The 17,992-nt window shown below is 42.1% G+C and overlaps 1 protein-coding gene across 3 annotated transcripts in view; it reads right to left on the bottom strand.

The window, feature by feature from the left end:
- adamts17 (ADAM metallopeptidase with thrombospondin type 1 motif, 17) overlaps positions 1 to 17,992 on the bottom strand; it is a 170,436-nt gene that overhangs the window by 83,129 nt on the left and 69,315 nt on the right. For all 3 annotated transcript variants that reach the window (XM_068340531.1, XM_068340448.1, XM_068340615.1), the window contains exons 8-14: positions 16,666 to 16,771; positions 13,672 to 13,812; positions 12,604 to 12,754; positions 4,580 to 4,681; positions 2,687 to 2,832; positions 1,887 to 2,056; positions 46 to 173 (exon numbers count right to left, since the gene is read on the bottom strand). In XM_068340531.1, the coding sequence (XP_068196632.1) occupies positions 46 to 173; positions 1,887 to 2,056; positions 2,687 to 2,832; positions 4,580 to 4,681; positions 12,604 to 12,754; positions 13,672 to 13,812; positions 16,666 to 16,771 (944 nt within the window). The remainder of the gene's footprint in view (positions 1 to 45; positions 174 to 1,886; positions 2,057 to 2,686; positions 2,833 to 4,579; positions 4,682 to 12,603; positions 12,755 to 13,671; positions 13,813 to 16,665; positions 16,772 to 17,992) is intronic.

Here is a 17,992-nt window from a genome sequence, read left to right as displayed (position 1 = left end):
AACATTTGGAAAATTAATGTATATTTAGAGGGTGTCTATGTATACCTCACAACTCCCATGAACACACAGATCTTCTTCATACGGTCCACAGGGTGTGCCATCGATCACTTTGTCAGCCATGCGGACGGGGGCATCTATCCCCACCGGACTGCAGAACAGTACACATGGCTTCTCTGTTCATACACACCACACACAAACAGGAGTATATATAAAAACCTGCACACATATAATGACATTGTCAGTGTAACAACTAGGGAAAGACAATATTACACTACAGTAAAAGTGGTAACATGCTTACACTTTACTTTGGTATATCAAAAACTACCTGTGTAAAATGGTACCATGATAATAACCAGTCCTCTTGGGATCTATGTTCAATTGTTATCAGTCATGGCATCATTTCAGGTCCACAACAATAAGTCCACTCAGCTCTCTCTCTGTCCAAATATAACTAGATCATACAGTATCCTTGTTTGAAGACAAGTCCTCACTCAATAAGACAAAACGTATTTTCAAACATTTCTCCGACAGTGTTCGTTAGGTTTCAGGGGTTATCCAATAGGAAAAGAAAGTTGAATGTTTGAATGTTGGACTTATTATGAAAAAAAAATAAAAATAAAAATATTGTGACAAAAAGTCTCCCTACCACTGTGTGCATGACTGATTTGACTTACAGTAGGCTATATTGATCTTTATTACACTGTACATTCGCAAAGAATGCAATCATGTTAATAATTTTATTATTTAATTGTGCATATTGTTATGTAGTGACATTCCATGTACTCCATTTCTTCCAAAGTCTAGTTATCTCAACATAGTTACAGTCACAGCTCTAGTTAATGTTGTTGGTTGACTCAGCACATCTAGTCACACATACAGTAGTCAACTTTCAGATGGTGAGCTAGAATGGGATGTTTCAGTCAATCTGCAACCATTGCTTGGTGCATAAAATTAACACTTGAAGAAGTATAATGGAAGTGATTCCTTTTTTGAATTCAGCATGATTATCTTTGACGACCTCCTAGGGTTAGATGGAGGCAACTGATTCGGGAGGAAATTGCACATATCCACTGCTCAGCCAAACACCAGAAAAAAAACAAAAACAAAACAGAACATACCACAACACATACACTACACTAACAGACACATGTAGCATTAACAGTACACATACTAAAAAAAATTAAAATATAAACAGTATAAAATTAAATTAAATCCATTTAACTGCGTGCTGACCTCGCCACCTCCCCCCCGCTCCTCCTGAGAGAGTTATTTTACCCCCTGATGGCACGGGGCACGAAGGAGGACCTCAGCCTCTCTGTGGAGGCGCTGTGTGACAGCAGTCTGTCGCTGAAGGTGCTCCTCTGCTGGGAGAAAGTGGTGTGCAGGGGTGGCTGGTGTTGTTCATGATGGTCCTGAATTTAGACATGGTCCTGCTCCCCAGAACTGTCTCCACAGAGTCCAGGCTCAGCCCGACCACTGAGCCCGCTCTGCGGATGAGTCTGTTAAGACGGTCCATATCTCTATGATGTATCAACTGATAAAGTTTATCTGGACAAGAGTGCAGTTTTATGTGTCACCTTGTACAAACTGGACCAGGACACAATCATAAAGTCAGTATCTGTGTGCAATAATAAAATAAGCTAATTATAATAGACCAGTGAGAACTAGAACGGCCAAATATTGCAAAATGTTATTAATTTCTCCAAGAAGTTATGGATTGTGGCCAAAGTAACTAGCAATGTCAATTTTGCTGGTCTCAAGTGTTAAACAAGTATAAAAAAAGTTGGAATATTTTAGTATTCATGACTTCAGAATATTTACCCGAAGACAATAACTGTTTATTGAGGTTAATACTAATACAGTATGAGGGACAATGTGTAAATTACCATCATTAATAATTGCAGTCAGCAAGTTGCCTTTTTTCCTGCTGGCAGGTTGGTTGTGGGACAGACACTGTAGATCTCGGAAGCTGGGTGCCCCTTTGGGACAGGGAGGACCTTCACAGGCCTTGTGCTCCACACTGGCTTCTTGACAAAACCTGCCACCCAGTCCAGGTCTGCATGTAATTGGACAGACAAATATTCATGAAAACATACTCTGAATTGCTTTGACTACTATAGTACAACTAATTTATGTATGCAAGCATGCATAATTATATTTGCCAAAAAAATGTTAGATTTTTTTTAAATTCATTAGATCAAACATATATATTTTTGTTGTACAAACAGTGCCCTCTCTTTATGTATGACAAAAACAAAGTCATTATCACAGAGGTTCAAACAGAAATTTGGTGTGGTAAAACAATCCAAAAATTCAAGTAGTCTTATCTGTTCTGATAAAATTGTAAAAACGCCTCTAGGTTGCCTGTGGTCCATTAAAGAGCATTCAAAAATAATGGTTTCTTTTACCGTCTCTTTAATTTTTAACATTTTTTTTTCAAGGTTAAAGAAATTGGATAGAAAAGACTGATATTCTATTTATCATATTAATACCAAAATAGTACATTATAGGATACATTAAAGATTTCAGTTCAAACAGTATGGAAATTATGCATAAAGACATCAGATGAAATGTTATCCATGAAAAAATTATGAATGTCATCATGTAAACACAGACTTTTTACAAGAGTTTCTCACAAATGGATAGACAGAGAAAGATGGATGGGACAGACAGATTGGCTACATACGGTGGGTTGTCACATTTCCTCTGTCTGAATTGTACGCCAGTACTACAGGTCCTGCTGCACATGCTCCACTGGCTCCACAGACTCCAGTCACCATCCACATGTTGAGGGATAGGGGTTTTCCTGACGCACTCACCTGCTCGGCACCACTGCAAGACATAGTGTTTTAGTCATATAAGCTAGAGTGTGTCTCAAATTTGTCAGTCATCTTCTAAGACGAATCATATGTGAGAAGCTGAGGATTGAAGGATCATTTCTTTATAGAAATGGGGCAAAAAGGGATACGTTGAGCCATTGTGTGAAATGAGCTAAACCTTTTTTTTTTTTTTAATGACAGTATATGCCCCCAAATTAAGACAATACAATATAATCTATCAACATGGCAACCAATTACTTTAAGTATCTCTCTTCCACAGTGCGACAAAAGCTGTGAAGGTGTAAAGGGTACAAAACAGATGTTAAATTTCTGTCACAACTCTTGACATTTTGTTTTCTCAGCATTAATGTTTCCTGTCTCTCCACCTCTTGGTGTACAATCAAGCGCCATCCTGTCACCTCCATTGCTATGGCAATTGGTTGTTCATGCCTTGATTAACCTCCACATTACTTATACTGTATTCAGCCATCTGTTCTCTGCCCGATTGTGAGCATTTACCTACCCTCCAGTATTTCTGTTTTTTATCATGTATTGATTTTGCGTAATTTCTGTATCATGTCTGCTGCCTGTCCCTTATCAGACTTGTCTTTCTCTTTGGATTGAATACTGTGTAAATTTTGCGTTTGAAATAAATGATGTATTCGTACACCCCTCTACTGTTGTACTTTGGGGTTCTCACTGTCAGTCTTCTGACAGTGGCTTTAAGTGTTAAAGATGAAAAGCAAAGTTTGTCTACATATCTAAACAGAGAAAATAAGATGAGGCGTGCACTGCAGAGTTGTGCTTTTAGTCATTTCATGGCCTTAGCTTTGAATGATGCTGGCCCAAGTGTGCTTTTTGAGCGGTAGCTCCCTCCGACAACTTTGCATACATTTACTTGTACTTGATAAGACCTGTAATCAGACTGTTTCAAGGCCAAAGCAGGAGTAACTACTAGTAGAATTAGTGTGTCTGTTGTCAAAGTACTGGAGCTTGATCATTCATATTTCCAAAACTGTAGCTCTCATAAGGAGGCCCTAGTCTGAAGTGGTTATTATCCATGAAAAATTGGTCCAAGAAAGGAAAACCAGTGATCTGAAAGTAGGGTCAAGTAAGTTCGTTTATGGACAGGGGATACGGTTAGGGCTGATATATGATCCAAGGTAAGCAAGATACTGTAGTTCAAATAGCTACAGAAAATAAAGCGAGTTTTGATTGCATGCATTTTTTTGTTTATAGGCTATAAAGCATGTTTTCTTTAATATCACCTGGATGATCAAGTGGTGTGCATCACTTACCTGGAGGACACATGACACCACGATGCACAATGGGAAGGAGAGACAAAGGAGTCAGTTTGATATGGACAATGGTCTGCTTAGAAAGCATGGGTCCTTCCATCCAAGTGTACTACTACAAGTGTGTGCTACTTTGACATGCACCGCCTAACTAAGCATTATTGCAGTCCATGCACACCCTTTCTTGGAGACAGCATTTCAATAAAGTCATTCAGTGTGTCACAAAGAGAAATTGCCTTAAGAATGGTTTTGGGAACATAATGAATTGAGCTGTTGACTTTGCCGTCATATTCTCAGATCTCAGTTCAGCAGATTTCTGTGGGATGTACTAGACAAACTAGTCTGATCCATACCAGAGGCATGACACTTTGAGGGGGGTTCTGTGCACTTACCTGTGCATCTTACATGTTGGTAAGTGTTGCTCATGTTAGCCCCATCTCTCCTACATTTGGAAGAAAGTCCTACCTTGTCTGCTCCACAGTCTGTTCCATCCAGAGGAGGATCCAGTTTTGTCTTGCAAGATGAATCTCCCTTGACTAAACACCACAAACCAGCACACATCAGATGCTAACAAACACACATGCACACACACGCACACGCACACACACACACACACACACACACACACACACACACACACACTGCATTTTAAAAGTGGAAAATGTATTTAATTTTGGGAGGCATAAAATGATAACAGTGTGTGAATGAATAAACAACAACAAAGTGATACTGCATATTTGTGGAAGCAAAGAGCAACCAACTTCAATGTGGTAAGTAGCCTAAAGATTTGCATGATATAATTCATTTGTCGGGGTGGCACGGTGGCGCAGTGGTTAGCGCTGCTGCCTCACAACACGGCGGACCCGGGTTCGAGTCCCACTCTGTGCGGAGTTCGCATGCTCTCCCCGTGTCTGCGTGGGTCTTCCGGCTTCCTCCCACCTCCAAAAGCATGCGATTCAGGTTGACTGGCCGGTCCCACATTGACCATAGGAGTGAGTGTGTGTGTGAATGATTGTTTGTTTCTATGTGGCTCTGCGGCACACTGGCGTCGTGCCCGGAGTGTCCCCCGCAGCACGCCCTGAGACTGCCAGGATAGGCACTGGCTACCCCGCGACCTGCGTTAGCTGATTAAGCGGGTTGGAAGATGAATAAATGAATGAATTCACTTCTGTCCATGAATACATTAATGTATCCACTTTACATTACAGGAGAGTCTCTTTTTTTTTTTTTACTGGGGGACAGGGGTTACTCATGCAGAGGCTGCTTATCCCTTACACTGACCCTGAACCAAGCCTCCAACAGAACTTCAACCGGGCTCACTGCAGGATGCTAGCCTGGCTGGACATGACAATACATCTTTTGGAAGCTTGTTTCTATTGCGTACGTCATCTCAGGATGATTCCTAAGAGGGTCTGTCAGATAATTGTGTTGTTCTTCATAATATTGCCACCATTAGATGAGGACAACACAATAACATACCTGATGATAACCCCATCCACCTGCCAGCTTTCCAGGACGGCAGAGTAGTGACAGACACCATCTGCCTGAATCATTTTAAAGTCTAAATTATCACTATCACAGCGGGTAATAAAAAGTCACCGGTTCAAGACCCGGTTGGGTTGAAACATTTGGATCCCTGAGCACTGTGCTCGGGGATCCAAATGTTTCAACCCAACCGGCTATATGTCGGCTTTTGATTTCACATCCTACAAAATATAGTTACACAGTAACCCCTCGCTTATTCATGTTTCAAGATGCTTTATTACAATGCAGATTTTTAGCAGGTAGTCGCGTAATACTGTACGCACATGCTATTGGCTGACAGCCTCTGTGTGTGCCCTGCGTTCGGAGACTCAAGGTTTCTCCTGCAACTTTTCTTGAACACAAAAGTGTTTTAAACAGTGTGTGATAATCCGTGTTGTTCTGTTGTGTGTTTGTTGCACTGAGTTGGCCTACGTGTGTGTGTTCTGCATGTGTTTGCGAGACTTAGAAGGGGGTGAGAGTGAGAGTGGGAGTGCGAGCGAGAGGTCATTGTCAGTTCTTGTTTGTTCCTTGTTAAGGCTGGATGCCAAATAAAGACCTTTCAAGGAATATCGTGTGTGTCATCCTTGCCCACTAGTGTGGGAAAAGGTAATACAGATATAAGGTGGTTTAATATCAGTATGTTGAGGGATCATTAATGTTTAAAATACAGTAAATAATAAAATAAACACTTGAATTAATTTCCCTGGCGGAACCTCCTAAAGGGATCAATAAAGTTCTTCTCTTTCTCTACTCTGGTCGCTATATCCCAAAAATGTGTTTTTCGCGTTTGGTCCTGGAAGCATTAACCATGAGTTACAAGGGATAACTGTATACATGGGTTTGACTATGCTTCTTGTGAACTGTTTCGTAATATGCTGATTTACTTTTATATTAAAATGAATGTAGCTGCAAGTGGGCACAAGCCAGTGTCTTCTTGTGCCAGTCCCAAGCACGAATAAATACAGTAGGCTGTGTCAGGAAGAGCATACAACGTAAACTTTTGCCAAATCAACATGCGAATCAAATCTATGACTTCCATACCAGATCGGTCGAGGCCCGTGTTAACAACGACCACCATTGGTGCTGTTCATCTATAGGGTGCCAGTGGAAATTGGACTACTGTTGGTCGAAGAAGGAGAGGAGCAAAGTGTGTTTGGAATGCCAAGAGTATAGGACTGAGAGTGGGGACGTTGAATATTGGAACTATGACAGGAAAAGGTGGAAAGTTGGTTGACATGGTGCAGAGGAGGAAGGTAGACATACTGTTTGTCCAAGAGACCAGGTGGAAAGGTAGCAAGGTAAGAAGTTTAGGAGCAGAGTTCAAGATGTTGTATCGAGGTGTAGATAGGAAGAGAAATGGAGTAGGAGTTATCTTGAAGGAGGAGGTTGTTAGGAATGTCCTGGAGGTAAATAGAGTGTCAGATATAGTGATGAGTCTGCAGCTAGAAATTAAAGGTGTGATGTTCAATGGGTATGCTCCACAGGTAGGATGTGAACTAGAGGAGAAAGAGACATTCTGGTTGGACTTTGATGAGGTGAAGCAGAGCATACCTAGAAGTGAGAGAGTTGTCATTTGTGCAGACTTCAATGGTTATGTTGGTACATAAAACAGGTGATGAGGATGCAATAGGGAGGGTTGGTATCTAGGAAATCAATGCAGAAGGACAGATGGTGGTTGACTTTGCAAAAATGATGGGAATGGCTATGGTGAATACTTTCTTCCAGAAGAGGCAAAAACATAGGCTGACCTACAAGAGTGGAGGTAGAAGCACACAGGGTACACTAAATATTGTGTAGACGGTGTATTCTGAAGGAAATGAGTGACAAAGTAGTGGTAGGCGAGAGTGTAGCCAAACAGCATTTGATGGTGGTGTGTAGGATGACTCTGGTGGTGAGGAAGATGAAGAGGGCAAAGGCAGAGCAGAGGACGAAATGGTGGAACCTGAAAAAGGAAGAGTGTTGTATGACTCTTAGGAAGGAGTTAAGACAGGTTCTGGGTGGTCCGGATGTGCTTCAAGATGACTGGACAAGTACAGCTAATGTGATCAGGGAGACAGGTAGGAGAGTACTTGGTGTGTCATCTAGAAGGACAGGACTGAGAAGAGTTGGCAGGAGTACATGGAAATGCAGCGTAAGGTAAAAGTAGAGGTAGCAAAGGCCAAAAAAGGGGCTTATAATGACTTGTATGTTAGGTTGGACATTAAATAGGGGGAGACTGGTCTCTACAGGTTGAAAAGACAGAAAGACAGAGATGGTAAGGATGTGAAGCATGTTGAGATGATTAAGGATAGGGATGGAAGTCTATTGACAAGTATCAGTAGTGTGATGGGAAGATGGAAAGAGTATTTTGAATGTATGCTGATGTGACTAAGCACTACAGTTTATTGATTGATAATTTCCTCTGCTTTGGGTGGCAGTGGCTCAGCAGTAGAGCAGACTTCTTGAAGATAGATCCCCCAGCCATCGGTGGTTCGAGTCCCACTCCCGCCAGGACATATCCAGAGTTTGAGCTGACGGGGCTCCCTTGAGTAAGGCGCCGTCCCCCCTACAATTGCTCAATTGGGGCGCACCCCAAAAGTTGCTGCCTGTCACTCTGCCTTCCCATGTACAGTTTGATGTTATGTGTGTACTAATCACATGCTTACAGGCCCCTTGTGTGCTGTGGTTGTGTTTCAGGGCCCTGTACACACTAACTGTAAACTAACACAAATGTACATCTGACTGATGATGGGATTTCCCCCTGGGGATTAATAAATTATACTTTCTTTTCTTTCTAAACCGACCACCAGTCTGCTGGAGAAAATTCTAACTTCTCCTCCTTTCGGCTTTTCCCTTCAGAGGTCGCCACAAAAAATCAGTTGCCTCCATCTAACCCTGTCTTCTGCATCCTCTTCTCTCACACCAACTAACTTCACGTCCTCTTTCACTGCATCCATTAACCTCCTCTTTGGTCTTCCTCTAAGCCTCCTGCCTGGCAGTTCAAAACTCAGCATTCTTCTGCCAATATATTCACTATCTCCCCTCTGGACATGTCCAAACCGTCTCAGTCTGGCCTCTCTGACTTTGTCTCCAAAACCTCTAACATGTGCTGTCCCTCTGATGTACTCATTCCTGATCCTATCCATCCTGGTCACTCCCGGAGAGAACCTCCGCATCTTCATCTCTGCTACCTCCAGCTCTGTCTCCTGTCTTTTCCTCAGTGACAATGTCTCCAGACCAAACAACATCACTGTTCTCACCACAGATTAGTACACCTTTCCTTTCATTTTAGCTGAAACTCTTCTATCACACATCACACCTGACACTTTTCTCCACCCATTCCATCCTGCCTGTAAATGCTTCTTTGCTTCTTTTCCACACTCTCCATTACTCTGGACTGTTGACCCTAAGTACTTAAAATCATCCACCTTCTTGATTACTTCTCCCTGTAACCTCACTCTTCCGCTTGGGTCCCTCTCATTCACACACATGTACACATTCACACACATGTACACACATGTGCACAGCACCACCGGTGGTCGTTGTTAACCCGTGCCTCATCCGATCCGGTATGGAAGTCATAGATTTGAATCGCATGTTTGATTTGGGAAAAGTTTAATGTCGAATTCCATTCCTGACACAGCCCTCTGTATTTATCCGGCCTTGTGAGTGGCACAATCACACACTGGCTCATGCCCTCTTGCGGCTACATTGGAGAAAATTCTAACTACACTTCTTAAATAGGTATTACCATTAATAAACCCATGGCCTCAATCATTGACCAGCCCTTCCAAATAGGTTATGTGTCACAATATTTTATGATAGCTGTGATCAATCCCCTCCTTAAGAAACCAAATGTAGTTGTAGCCTTTTCTCAAACTACAGGCCAATCTCGAACCTTCCCTTTTTAGATTCTAGAACTATGTTCCCTAGAATATTCCTGAGAAAACAGTGGCAAAACAGCTAAATGACTATTTATTAGATATTCATTTGTTAGAGGACTTTCAGTCAAGCTTTAAAACAAATAGAATGCACTATTAAGAGTTACCAATTACCTTTAAATAGCATCTGATAAAGTTCTGTTTTATTTTTATTAGTCCTCAGTGAAGCATTAGATACTAATTGTAATATTCTTCTGAGGAGATTAAAAGATGATGTGGACATTAAAAACTTAAATTTGATTCGATCATATATGTCTGACCGATTTAAGTTTATTCCTGTAAATAATAGATCTTCAGGAGGAGAGAGCTGTAGTTGTGGAGTAACTCTAAGATCTGTTTTGGGGCCAATAGTGTTTAATCAGTATATGTTACCATTTGGAAATAATATCAGAAAACATTGGTATGATATGATATTTGTCAGTTTAATGATTTATTTATTTGTTTTATTTTTTTCTGACATATTAATATAACTCTCCTTCATCACATTTACAACATCAACGACAACATCCGAAAGTAAAAGGGCTGACGGGTAGAAGCCAATAGGGAGCCATTTTTGTAATTGGCTCCATATAAAATCTAGAATAAAATTAAAGATCCTTATCATTACATACAAAGCTTATCACTGTCAGGTTCCGTCTTACATCGAAGATCTCATAGAATTGTATCAACCTCCCAGGGCTCTTTGCTCTGAGGATATAGGACTTTTGGAAACTCATTTGGTCTGTAAGAGTAAAACAGGAGGCAGGAGTTTCAGCTATCTGACTCCTTTACAATGGAATGATCTCCCTGCCTCAGTCCAGGGAGCAGACACCCTTAGCTTAATTAAGAGTAGACTCAAAACCTTCCTCTTTGAGAAAGCCTACAGTTCGGAACAATATACGTTCCTTTAGATAAGTTGAAATAGACCTAGAATATTGAGGATATTTCCGTCTCTCTCTCTACAGGCACATTAATTACATTAATTACTTTAGGGGCTTTTGCTATTTCTCTTCTTTTGCTTTTCTTGCTCCTAAAACTTTGAACCTCACATGCCCACAAGATACTGCCTATGCGCCTCTACTTGGGGAACAAGTATAAAAGACAAATATTCAAGAGTCGGTGAACGCAACCACTTCAGTGGCCAGATCTAAAGTGGCCAGACAGCAACTCCATCTTTTACATTCTTTCCTTTGCCTAAATTCTACATTTCCCAGTTTGGGATAAATAAAGTCTCTCTCTCTCTCTCTCTCTCTCTCTCTCTCTCTCTCTCTCTCTCTCTCTCTCTCTCTCTCTCTCTCTCACTATCTGCCCTGTCCTTGGATTTCTCCTCTACTCAACTGGTCAAGGCAGATAACTGCCCTCCATAGTCTGGGTCCTGGCCGGAGTTTCTTCCTCTGTGAGGGAGTTTTTCCCCAATGCTGTCATTAATGCTTGCTCTGAAAGGTTCTGTTGGGTTTCTATACCTGTAAAACCTTGACACGTCTTTTGATGTGACTAAGTACTTTATAAGTAAATGATGATGAATGTAGCCAAAAGAGGACACAAGATGTGTCCAGGATGTAGCAAAGATTAGTCAGGATGAAGTGAGGAGGGCACTGAAGAGGATGAAGAGTGGAAAGGCAGTCGGTCCTGATGATATACCTGTAGAGGTTTGGAATTGTCTGTTCCTCGGGGGTTCTGTGGGGGGTGCTTCGGGAGTATGGGGTACCGAACCCCTTGATAAGGGCTGTTCGGTCCCTGTACTACTGATGTCAGTTTGGTCAGCATTGCCGGCAGTAAGTCGGATTCGTTTCCAGTGAGGGTTAGACTCCGCCAAGGCTGCCCTTTGTCACCAATTCTGTTCATAACTTTTATGGACAGAATTTCTAGGCGCAGCCAAGGCGTTGAGGGTGTCCTGTTTGGTGGCCTCAGTATTGCGTCTCGGCTTTTTGCAGATGACGTGGTGCTTTTGGATTCATCAAGCCGTGATCTCCAACTCTCACTGGAGCGGTTCGCAGCCGAGTGTGAAGCGGTTGGGATGAGAATCAGCACCTCCAAATCTGAGACCATGGTCCTCAGTCAGAAAAGGGTTGAGTGCCCTCTCCAGTTTGGGGATGAGATCCTTCCCCCAGTGGAGGAGTTCAAGTATCTCGGGGTCTCGTTCACGAGTGAGGGTACAATGGAACGATAGATCGACAGGCGGAATGGTGCAGCATCTGCAGTGATGCGGACTCTGTATCGGTCCGTCGTGGTGAAGAAGGGGCTGAGCCGAAAAGCAAAGCTCTTGATTTACCAGTCGATCTACATTCCTGTCCTCACCTATGGTCATGAGCTGTGGGTCGTGACCAAAAGAATGAGATCCCAGATACAAGTGGCCGAAATGGGTTTCCTCCGCAGGGTGTCCGGGCTCTCCCTTAGAGATAGGGTGAGGAGTTCGGTCATCCGGGAGGGACTCAGAGTAGAGCCGCTGCTCCTCCGCATCGAGAGGAGCCAGTTGAGGTGGCTCGGGCATCTGGTCAGGATGCCTCCTGGACGACTCCCTGGTGAGGTGTTCCGGGCATGTCCTACCGGGAGGAGGCCCCGGGGACGACCCAGGACACGTTGGAGAGACTATGTCTCCCGGCTGGCCTGGAAAAGCCTTGGGATTCTCCCGGAGGAGCTGGATGAAGTGGCTAGGGAGAGGGAAGTCTGGGCTTCCCTGCTTAAGCTGCTGCCCCCGTGACCCGACCCCGGATAAGCAGAAGAGAATGGATGAATGGATGAAGGATGCTGAGTGTTGAACTGCCAGACAGGAGGCCTAGAGGAAGACCAAAGAGAAGGTTTATGGATGTAATGAGGGTGGACATGAAGGCAGTTGGTGTAAGAGAAGAGGATGCAAAGGACAGGGTTAGATGGAGGTAATTGATTCGCTGTGGCGACCCCTGAAGGGAAAAGCCCAAACGAAAAGAAGAATAAATGAATGATGATGGATGGATGAATTGATTGATTGACTGACTGATCAATGACTTTTGAATTTGGGTAAGATATTCATTAGCCATGATCTGAAAACAAAAGTTGTTTTAAATTTAAGACACAATGCTATTGTACCTCCATATCATTGCAGAAAGTGGCATTGGTTCCAAACAGGATTTGGCACTGTTCATCCACACTGTAGTGCATGCCTGGCAACTTGGGAGGAAGATGGACCTGGTAGCGGCTGCTTGGATCTGTGTGCAGTAGACAGGCACTGGCTTTGGACCTAGTTGAAAGAACCCCACCCCCACCCACCCACACCCAAAAAAAGAGAGGGGAAAAAAGGGGGAAAAGTGCTTTGTAGTCAATGTGATTTTCTATATCAACTTGACAACAGCTGCGGTTTGTCATCAAACTGGAGAATATTTTTGTGAGACCACTGATGTCCAACAAAATTGAGACACTCACCAAAGGTTGAAAGGTTGTAATACACACAAAATCATTTAGGTTACATGAATTTTGGGGGGAAATTGACACCATGGTGCATATAGTATGTTTCAAAAATGCATGTGGCAATACTTTTCACATGCATCTTTAACATTTGTTGAATCACAATAGCAAGTCAAGATCCTACAAAAAAAAAAAAAAAAACATTAAAAAAACCCATTTTGTACAGAAAATGCCACAGAAAGTCTGGCATTTGATCTTGCTCTTAGCATAGTCCATAGGGGGCTTAGATGCTGGAGGATTGCCAGCCTAAAAGTGTGAACCAATGAATATGAATATGGACTGTTAGTTGGAGAAGTGTCAGTTCACACCTTGGAAACTGCAAAGATTGAGCAATGCACAGACTGCTCCCAGGGCCTCGCAGCATGGGTCCCCATCACTCCAACATCATCCTATCTCTGTCTCTAGGAATTTTGTTCAATCAAGATTGAAATTTGGTCAAATGCCCTCAGTCATGATGTTTTTGTTGCTGTCAAAAACTTGCTGTTTGGTTCTTGTGATTAATGCTCAACATTTTCAGAAGTTGTTTAAATTTTAGGTGGTTGCCGGGAAAGTACAAGAATAAATTGCAAGAAGGATAAGGGGGCATAGACATTTCAATATAATACATTTTGTGTCAGTCATGCAAAGGCAAGCAAACAAACCAACTGTTAAATGCAGTCCATCTCTATGCATGGTTGACAGATAAATGCTCACCTTAAGAAGTTCTCCAGGTCATCACGGCTGCATGAGGACCAACTCAGGTCTTTGGGGTTTCTCCCTTTTACCCATTCACCGGACATAATATGAGAGTGACCACTGCAATTGGTATGATCATCATCATGGCTCATTCCCATGCTAAACCCAAGACACAGACAACATGGTGTCAGGAGTGAGTCTGGCATTTTCAAAGTAATAATTGTAGCCACATTTTTGAAACACATAATGTTCACAAACCACTACTTGGATTTAATTTGTTATTTTATTGACAATGGAGGATCATAGTCCAATGTAGCCGCAAGAGGACACAATCCAGTATGTTATTGTGCCGGTCCCAAGCCCGGATAAATACAGAGGGTTGCGTCAGGATCATAGTCCAGGCATGGATGTGCCTTATCTCTATTCAACTCATGATTTTTTACTTGTCCCTGGAAATAAGGATGTACATTTATCTATGGTATTATACAACAAAATTGTTGCAGCACTTTAACTTCATTGCCATGAGCTTATTTTAGCTGTTTTTTGGTATCTATGATTTTTGTCTCTATATACCACATGCAAACTGTTTTAACATACCCATGCTTTGTATCTTTTTTTTAGCAAAACTTTATCTGTATGAAGAGATACTTATTATTTCACTATGTCCTACTTCAGTGTGAAATGACAGTGGAAGGTGCAAATTTACCTCCTGAGCTCCGACGAGGTGCACCCCCCACCCACCTAAGCTGCTCACTTGGCCACACCACAAAGCAACGACCCTTCACTCTTGCCTCCCACTGTATATTTAATTGCATGCTTACAGATCCCTGGTTTGTTTGTTTGCGTCAGGGGCCTGTGCACACACATATATACACATGATCAATTATATATATATATATATATATATATATATATTACTGTATATATCAGTGGCAGGCCGTGCATTTCACATCAAGGCCTTCAGTAATGTTCTCAATAGTCAAACATGCATAAATACATCCCATAATACTGTGAGTGGCTCCCACCGCTGCCACCAATGCAGCGTTCAGGACATTCATAACTTCTCTTGAATGTGACAAAAAACTAGCGTTAGCCCTACTCCTTTTATTGTCACTTGCACAGAAGAATCCCGCGGCCACACCTTTTATAGACATCACACAATTACGTTACAGAACTGAAATGACCATCATTTATGACACCACAGCTAGAGAAACAGCTGTTCCAACGGTATGGAAGTCATAGATTTTCAAACGGCTTATTTAAACACAAAATCCATTCTCCTTTCATTCCTCAAGAACACTCTATTAGTTAGAACAGGTTGTCTAGTTCAAGTTAGCTAGAACAGGTTAGCTAGAACAGTTTAGCTAGTTCAGGTGAGCTAGTTCTGGTTACCCAGTTTAGGTTAGCTAGAACAGTTTAGTTAGAACAGGTTAGCTAGTTCAGGGTGGGCTAGAACAGGTTAGCAAGAACAGTTTAACTCCTTCAGGGATTGGACCCTCGTCTCACTAAAGCTTCTCTTCAAATGTGCATCTGCATGGCACCACCTTCTCAGAGTGAGTATCCAATCACAGGAGACGTACATGTCAGGTGAACGTGATGCCAGCTAGAAGGCCTTAGTGTCGCCAACTCTTGATCTGATTGGCTATCGCATCTGTCTATTAATTATATTTTCCTGTTCACTCACTGTGCAGGGAGCCCTGCATTCTAGATTCTGAAGGTCATGGGCAGATTTCATTCAACCTGGCAACACATGCTAGCTGAATTCTGATTTTATAAAACCTTCTAACCTAAAAATAGAACGCTGACGCAGTGTTGGTCTATGTCATCCATCCATGTTCTACCGCTTTATCCCCACAGCGGGTCACAGGGAGCTGGAGCCTATCCCAGCTGGCATATGGTGTCAGGCTGAGGACACTCCAGGAATGACGCCAGTGCACCGCGGAGCCAGACAGACAGACAACCACGTACACACATACTCACTCCTACGGGCAATTTGGGACCGGCCAATCAACCTGAAGCGCATGCTTTTGGAGGTGGGAGGAAGCTGGAGAACCCGGAGAGACCCACTCAGACACGGGAGAGCACACAAACTTCGCACAGAGTGGGACTCGAACCCGGAACCGCCGTGTTGTGAGGTAACAGTGCTACCCACTGCGCCACCGTGCTGCTGGTCTATGTCATATTATATCCAAATGTATCATTATATATTTATACATATATTTGAATATATTTATTTAAGGAAAATGCTTTAAAATATAATTAACTTTTATCATAAATATTATCATGATTTTTGGTTATGCTTATATATATATATATATATATATATATATATATATATATATATATATATATATATATATATATATATATATATATATATATATATATATATATGCCCACTGAACAAGGGCAGTCAGACACATGAATCCCCTGATGAGTCATCTTAAGAGGTTGTGGATTGTGTGCTGACCTGAAGGAGCCACATGGGCAATTACTGGGCAGAGTTACATACCAGACAGCATACAACACCAAGTCACAGTTGTCAACACATTCGGCCAGAACCTGTACCTGGGTTTAGGACTGTCTCCCCAATCGATGCATGGAAGGGGTTTATGTCTGATGATATAATAGAAGAGGTGCTGACATGCAGAAACATGGAAGGAGAAAAAGTAGCCTCAGACATGGGGAAAGGGTGGGAAAATGTAACTAAAGTAGAGCTTGTGGCCTTCATTGAATTGACCATTCTTGCAGGAAGTGAGAACTGGGATGTGCCAGTCCGTACACTTCTTGGGAGTGCTCTGCACAACCCACAGTACAAGACCACTATGTTGATTCGAAGATTTGAAGATAGTTGCTGTTTCTTATGCTTTGATGACAAGTGGACCAGGGCTGACCAACTGGAAAATAAGGAGACTTGGTGGTGCTTTGTACTAAAACAGCAAGGTTGCAAAAAATCAGTGATAGCAAAAAAAAAAAACATGCAAATTTAAAATACAACAGTTTAAAACCTACTTGTGTCCCAACTCATGTGCAATGGTGAAGGCCAAGTTAAGCCCATTGTCCTCTGCTAACACACACTTCCTCTTGGCACTGCACACACCCCCCAGATATGCAAGTCCTGTAAGAGAGTGACATGAGATGACAATAAGTTTCACTGATAACAGTAACAAATACTTTTTGATTTTATTTATTTGATGCTAATAGCTTAGTGGAACGCACTGGGTAATGACTTGGTGTATTGGCAAAAAAAAAAAAAGTATATTATATATATATATATATATATATATATATATATATATATATATATATATATATATATATATACAGTACAGACCAAAAGTTTGGACACACCTTCCCATTCAATGAGTTCCCTTTCTTTTCATGACTATTGACATTGTAGATTCACACTGAAGGCATCAAAACTATGAATTAACGCATGTGGCAATATGTACTTAACAAAAAAGTGTAAAACAACTGAAAATACGCCTTATATTGTAGTTTCTTCTAAGTAGCCACCTTTTGCTCTGATTACTGCTTTGTACACATTCTGAATTCTCTTGATGAGCTTCAAGAGGTAGTCACCTGAAATTGGTGACTCACAGGTGTGCCCTGTCAGGTTTAATAAATGGGATTTCTTGCCTTAAAAATTAGGTTGGGACCATCAGTTGTGTTGTGCAGAATTCAGGTGGATACACAGCTGATAGTCCTGCTGAATAGACTGTTTGCTGCTTTTTTCTTGCCATAATACAAATTCTAAGTAAGGAAAAACGAGTGGCCATCATTACTTTAAGAAATGAAGGTCAGTCAATCCAAAAAATTGGGAAAACTTTGAAAGTGTCCCCAAGTGCAGTCGCAAAAACCATCAAGCACTACAAAGAAGGCGTCTCACATGAGGACCGCCCCAGGAAAGGAAGACCTAGAGTCACCTCTGCTGCGGAGGATAAGTTCATCCAAGTCACCAGCCTCAGAAATCGCAGGTTAACAGCAGCTCAGATTAGAGACCAGGTCAATGCCACACGTAGTTCTAGCAGTAGACACACTCTAGAACAACTGTTTAGAGGAGACTGTGTGGATCAGGCCTTCATGGTAGAATAGCAGCTAGGAAACCACTGCTAAGGACAGGCAACAACAGAAGAGACTTGTTAGGGCTAAAAAACACAAAGAATGGACATTAGACCGGTGGAAATCTGGTTTGGTCTGATGAGTCCAAATTTGAGATCTGTGTTTCCAACCACCGTGTCTTTGTGCGACACAGAAAAGGTGAACGGATGGACTCTACATGCCTGGTTCCCACCGTGAAGCATGGAGAAGGAGGTGTGATGGTGTGGGGGTGCTTTGC

The sequence above is a fragment of the Antennarius striatus genome, chromosome 1, assembly GCF_040054535.1.
Source record: "Antennarius striatus isolate MH-2024 chromosome 1, ASM4005453v1, whole genome shotgun sequence".
NCBI lineage: Eukaryota > Metazoa > Chordata > Actinopteri > Lophiiformes > Antennariidae > Antennarius > Antennarius striatus.
Note: the sequence above shows the minus strand (reverse complement) of the source record. Positions and strands in the feature narration are given on the sequence as shown.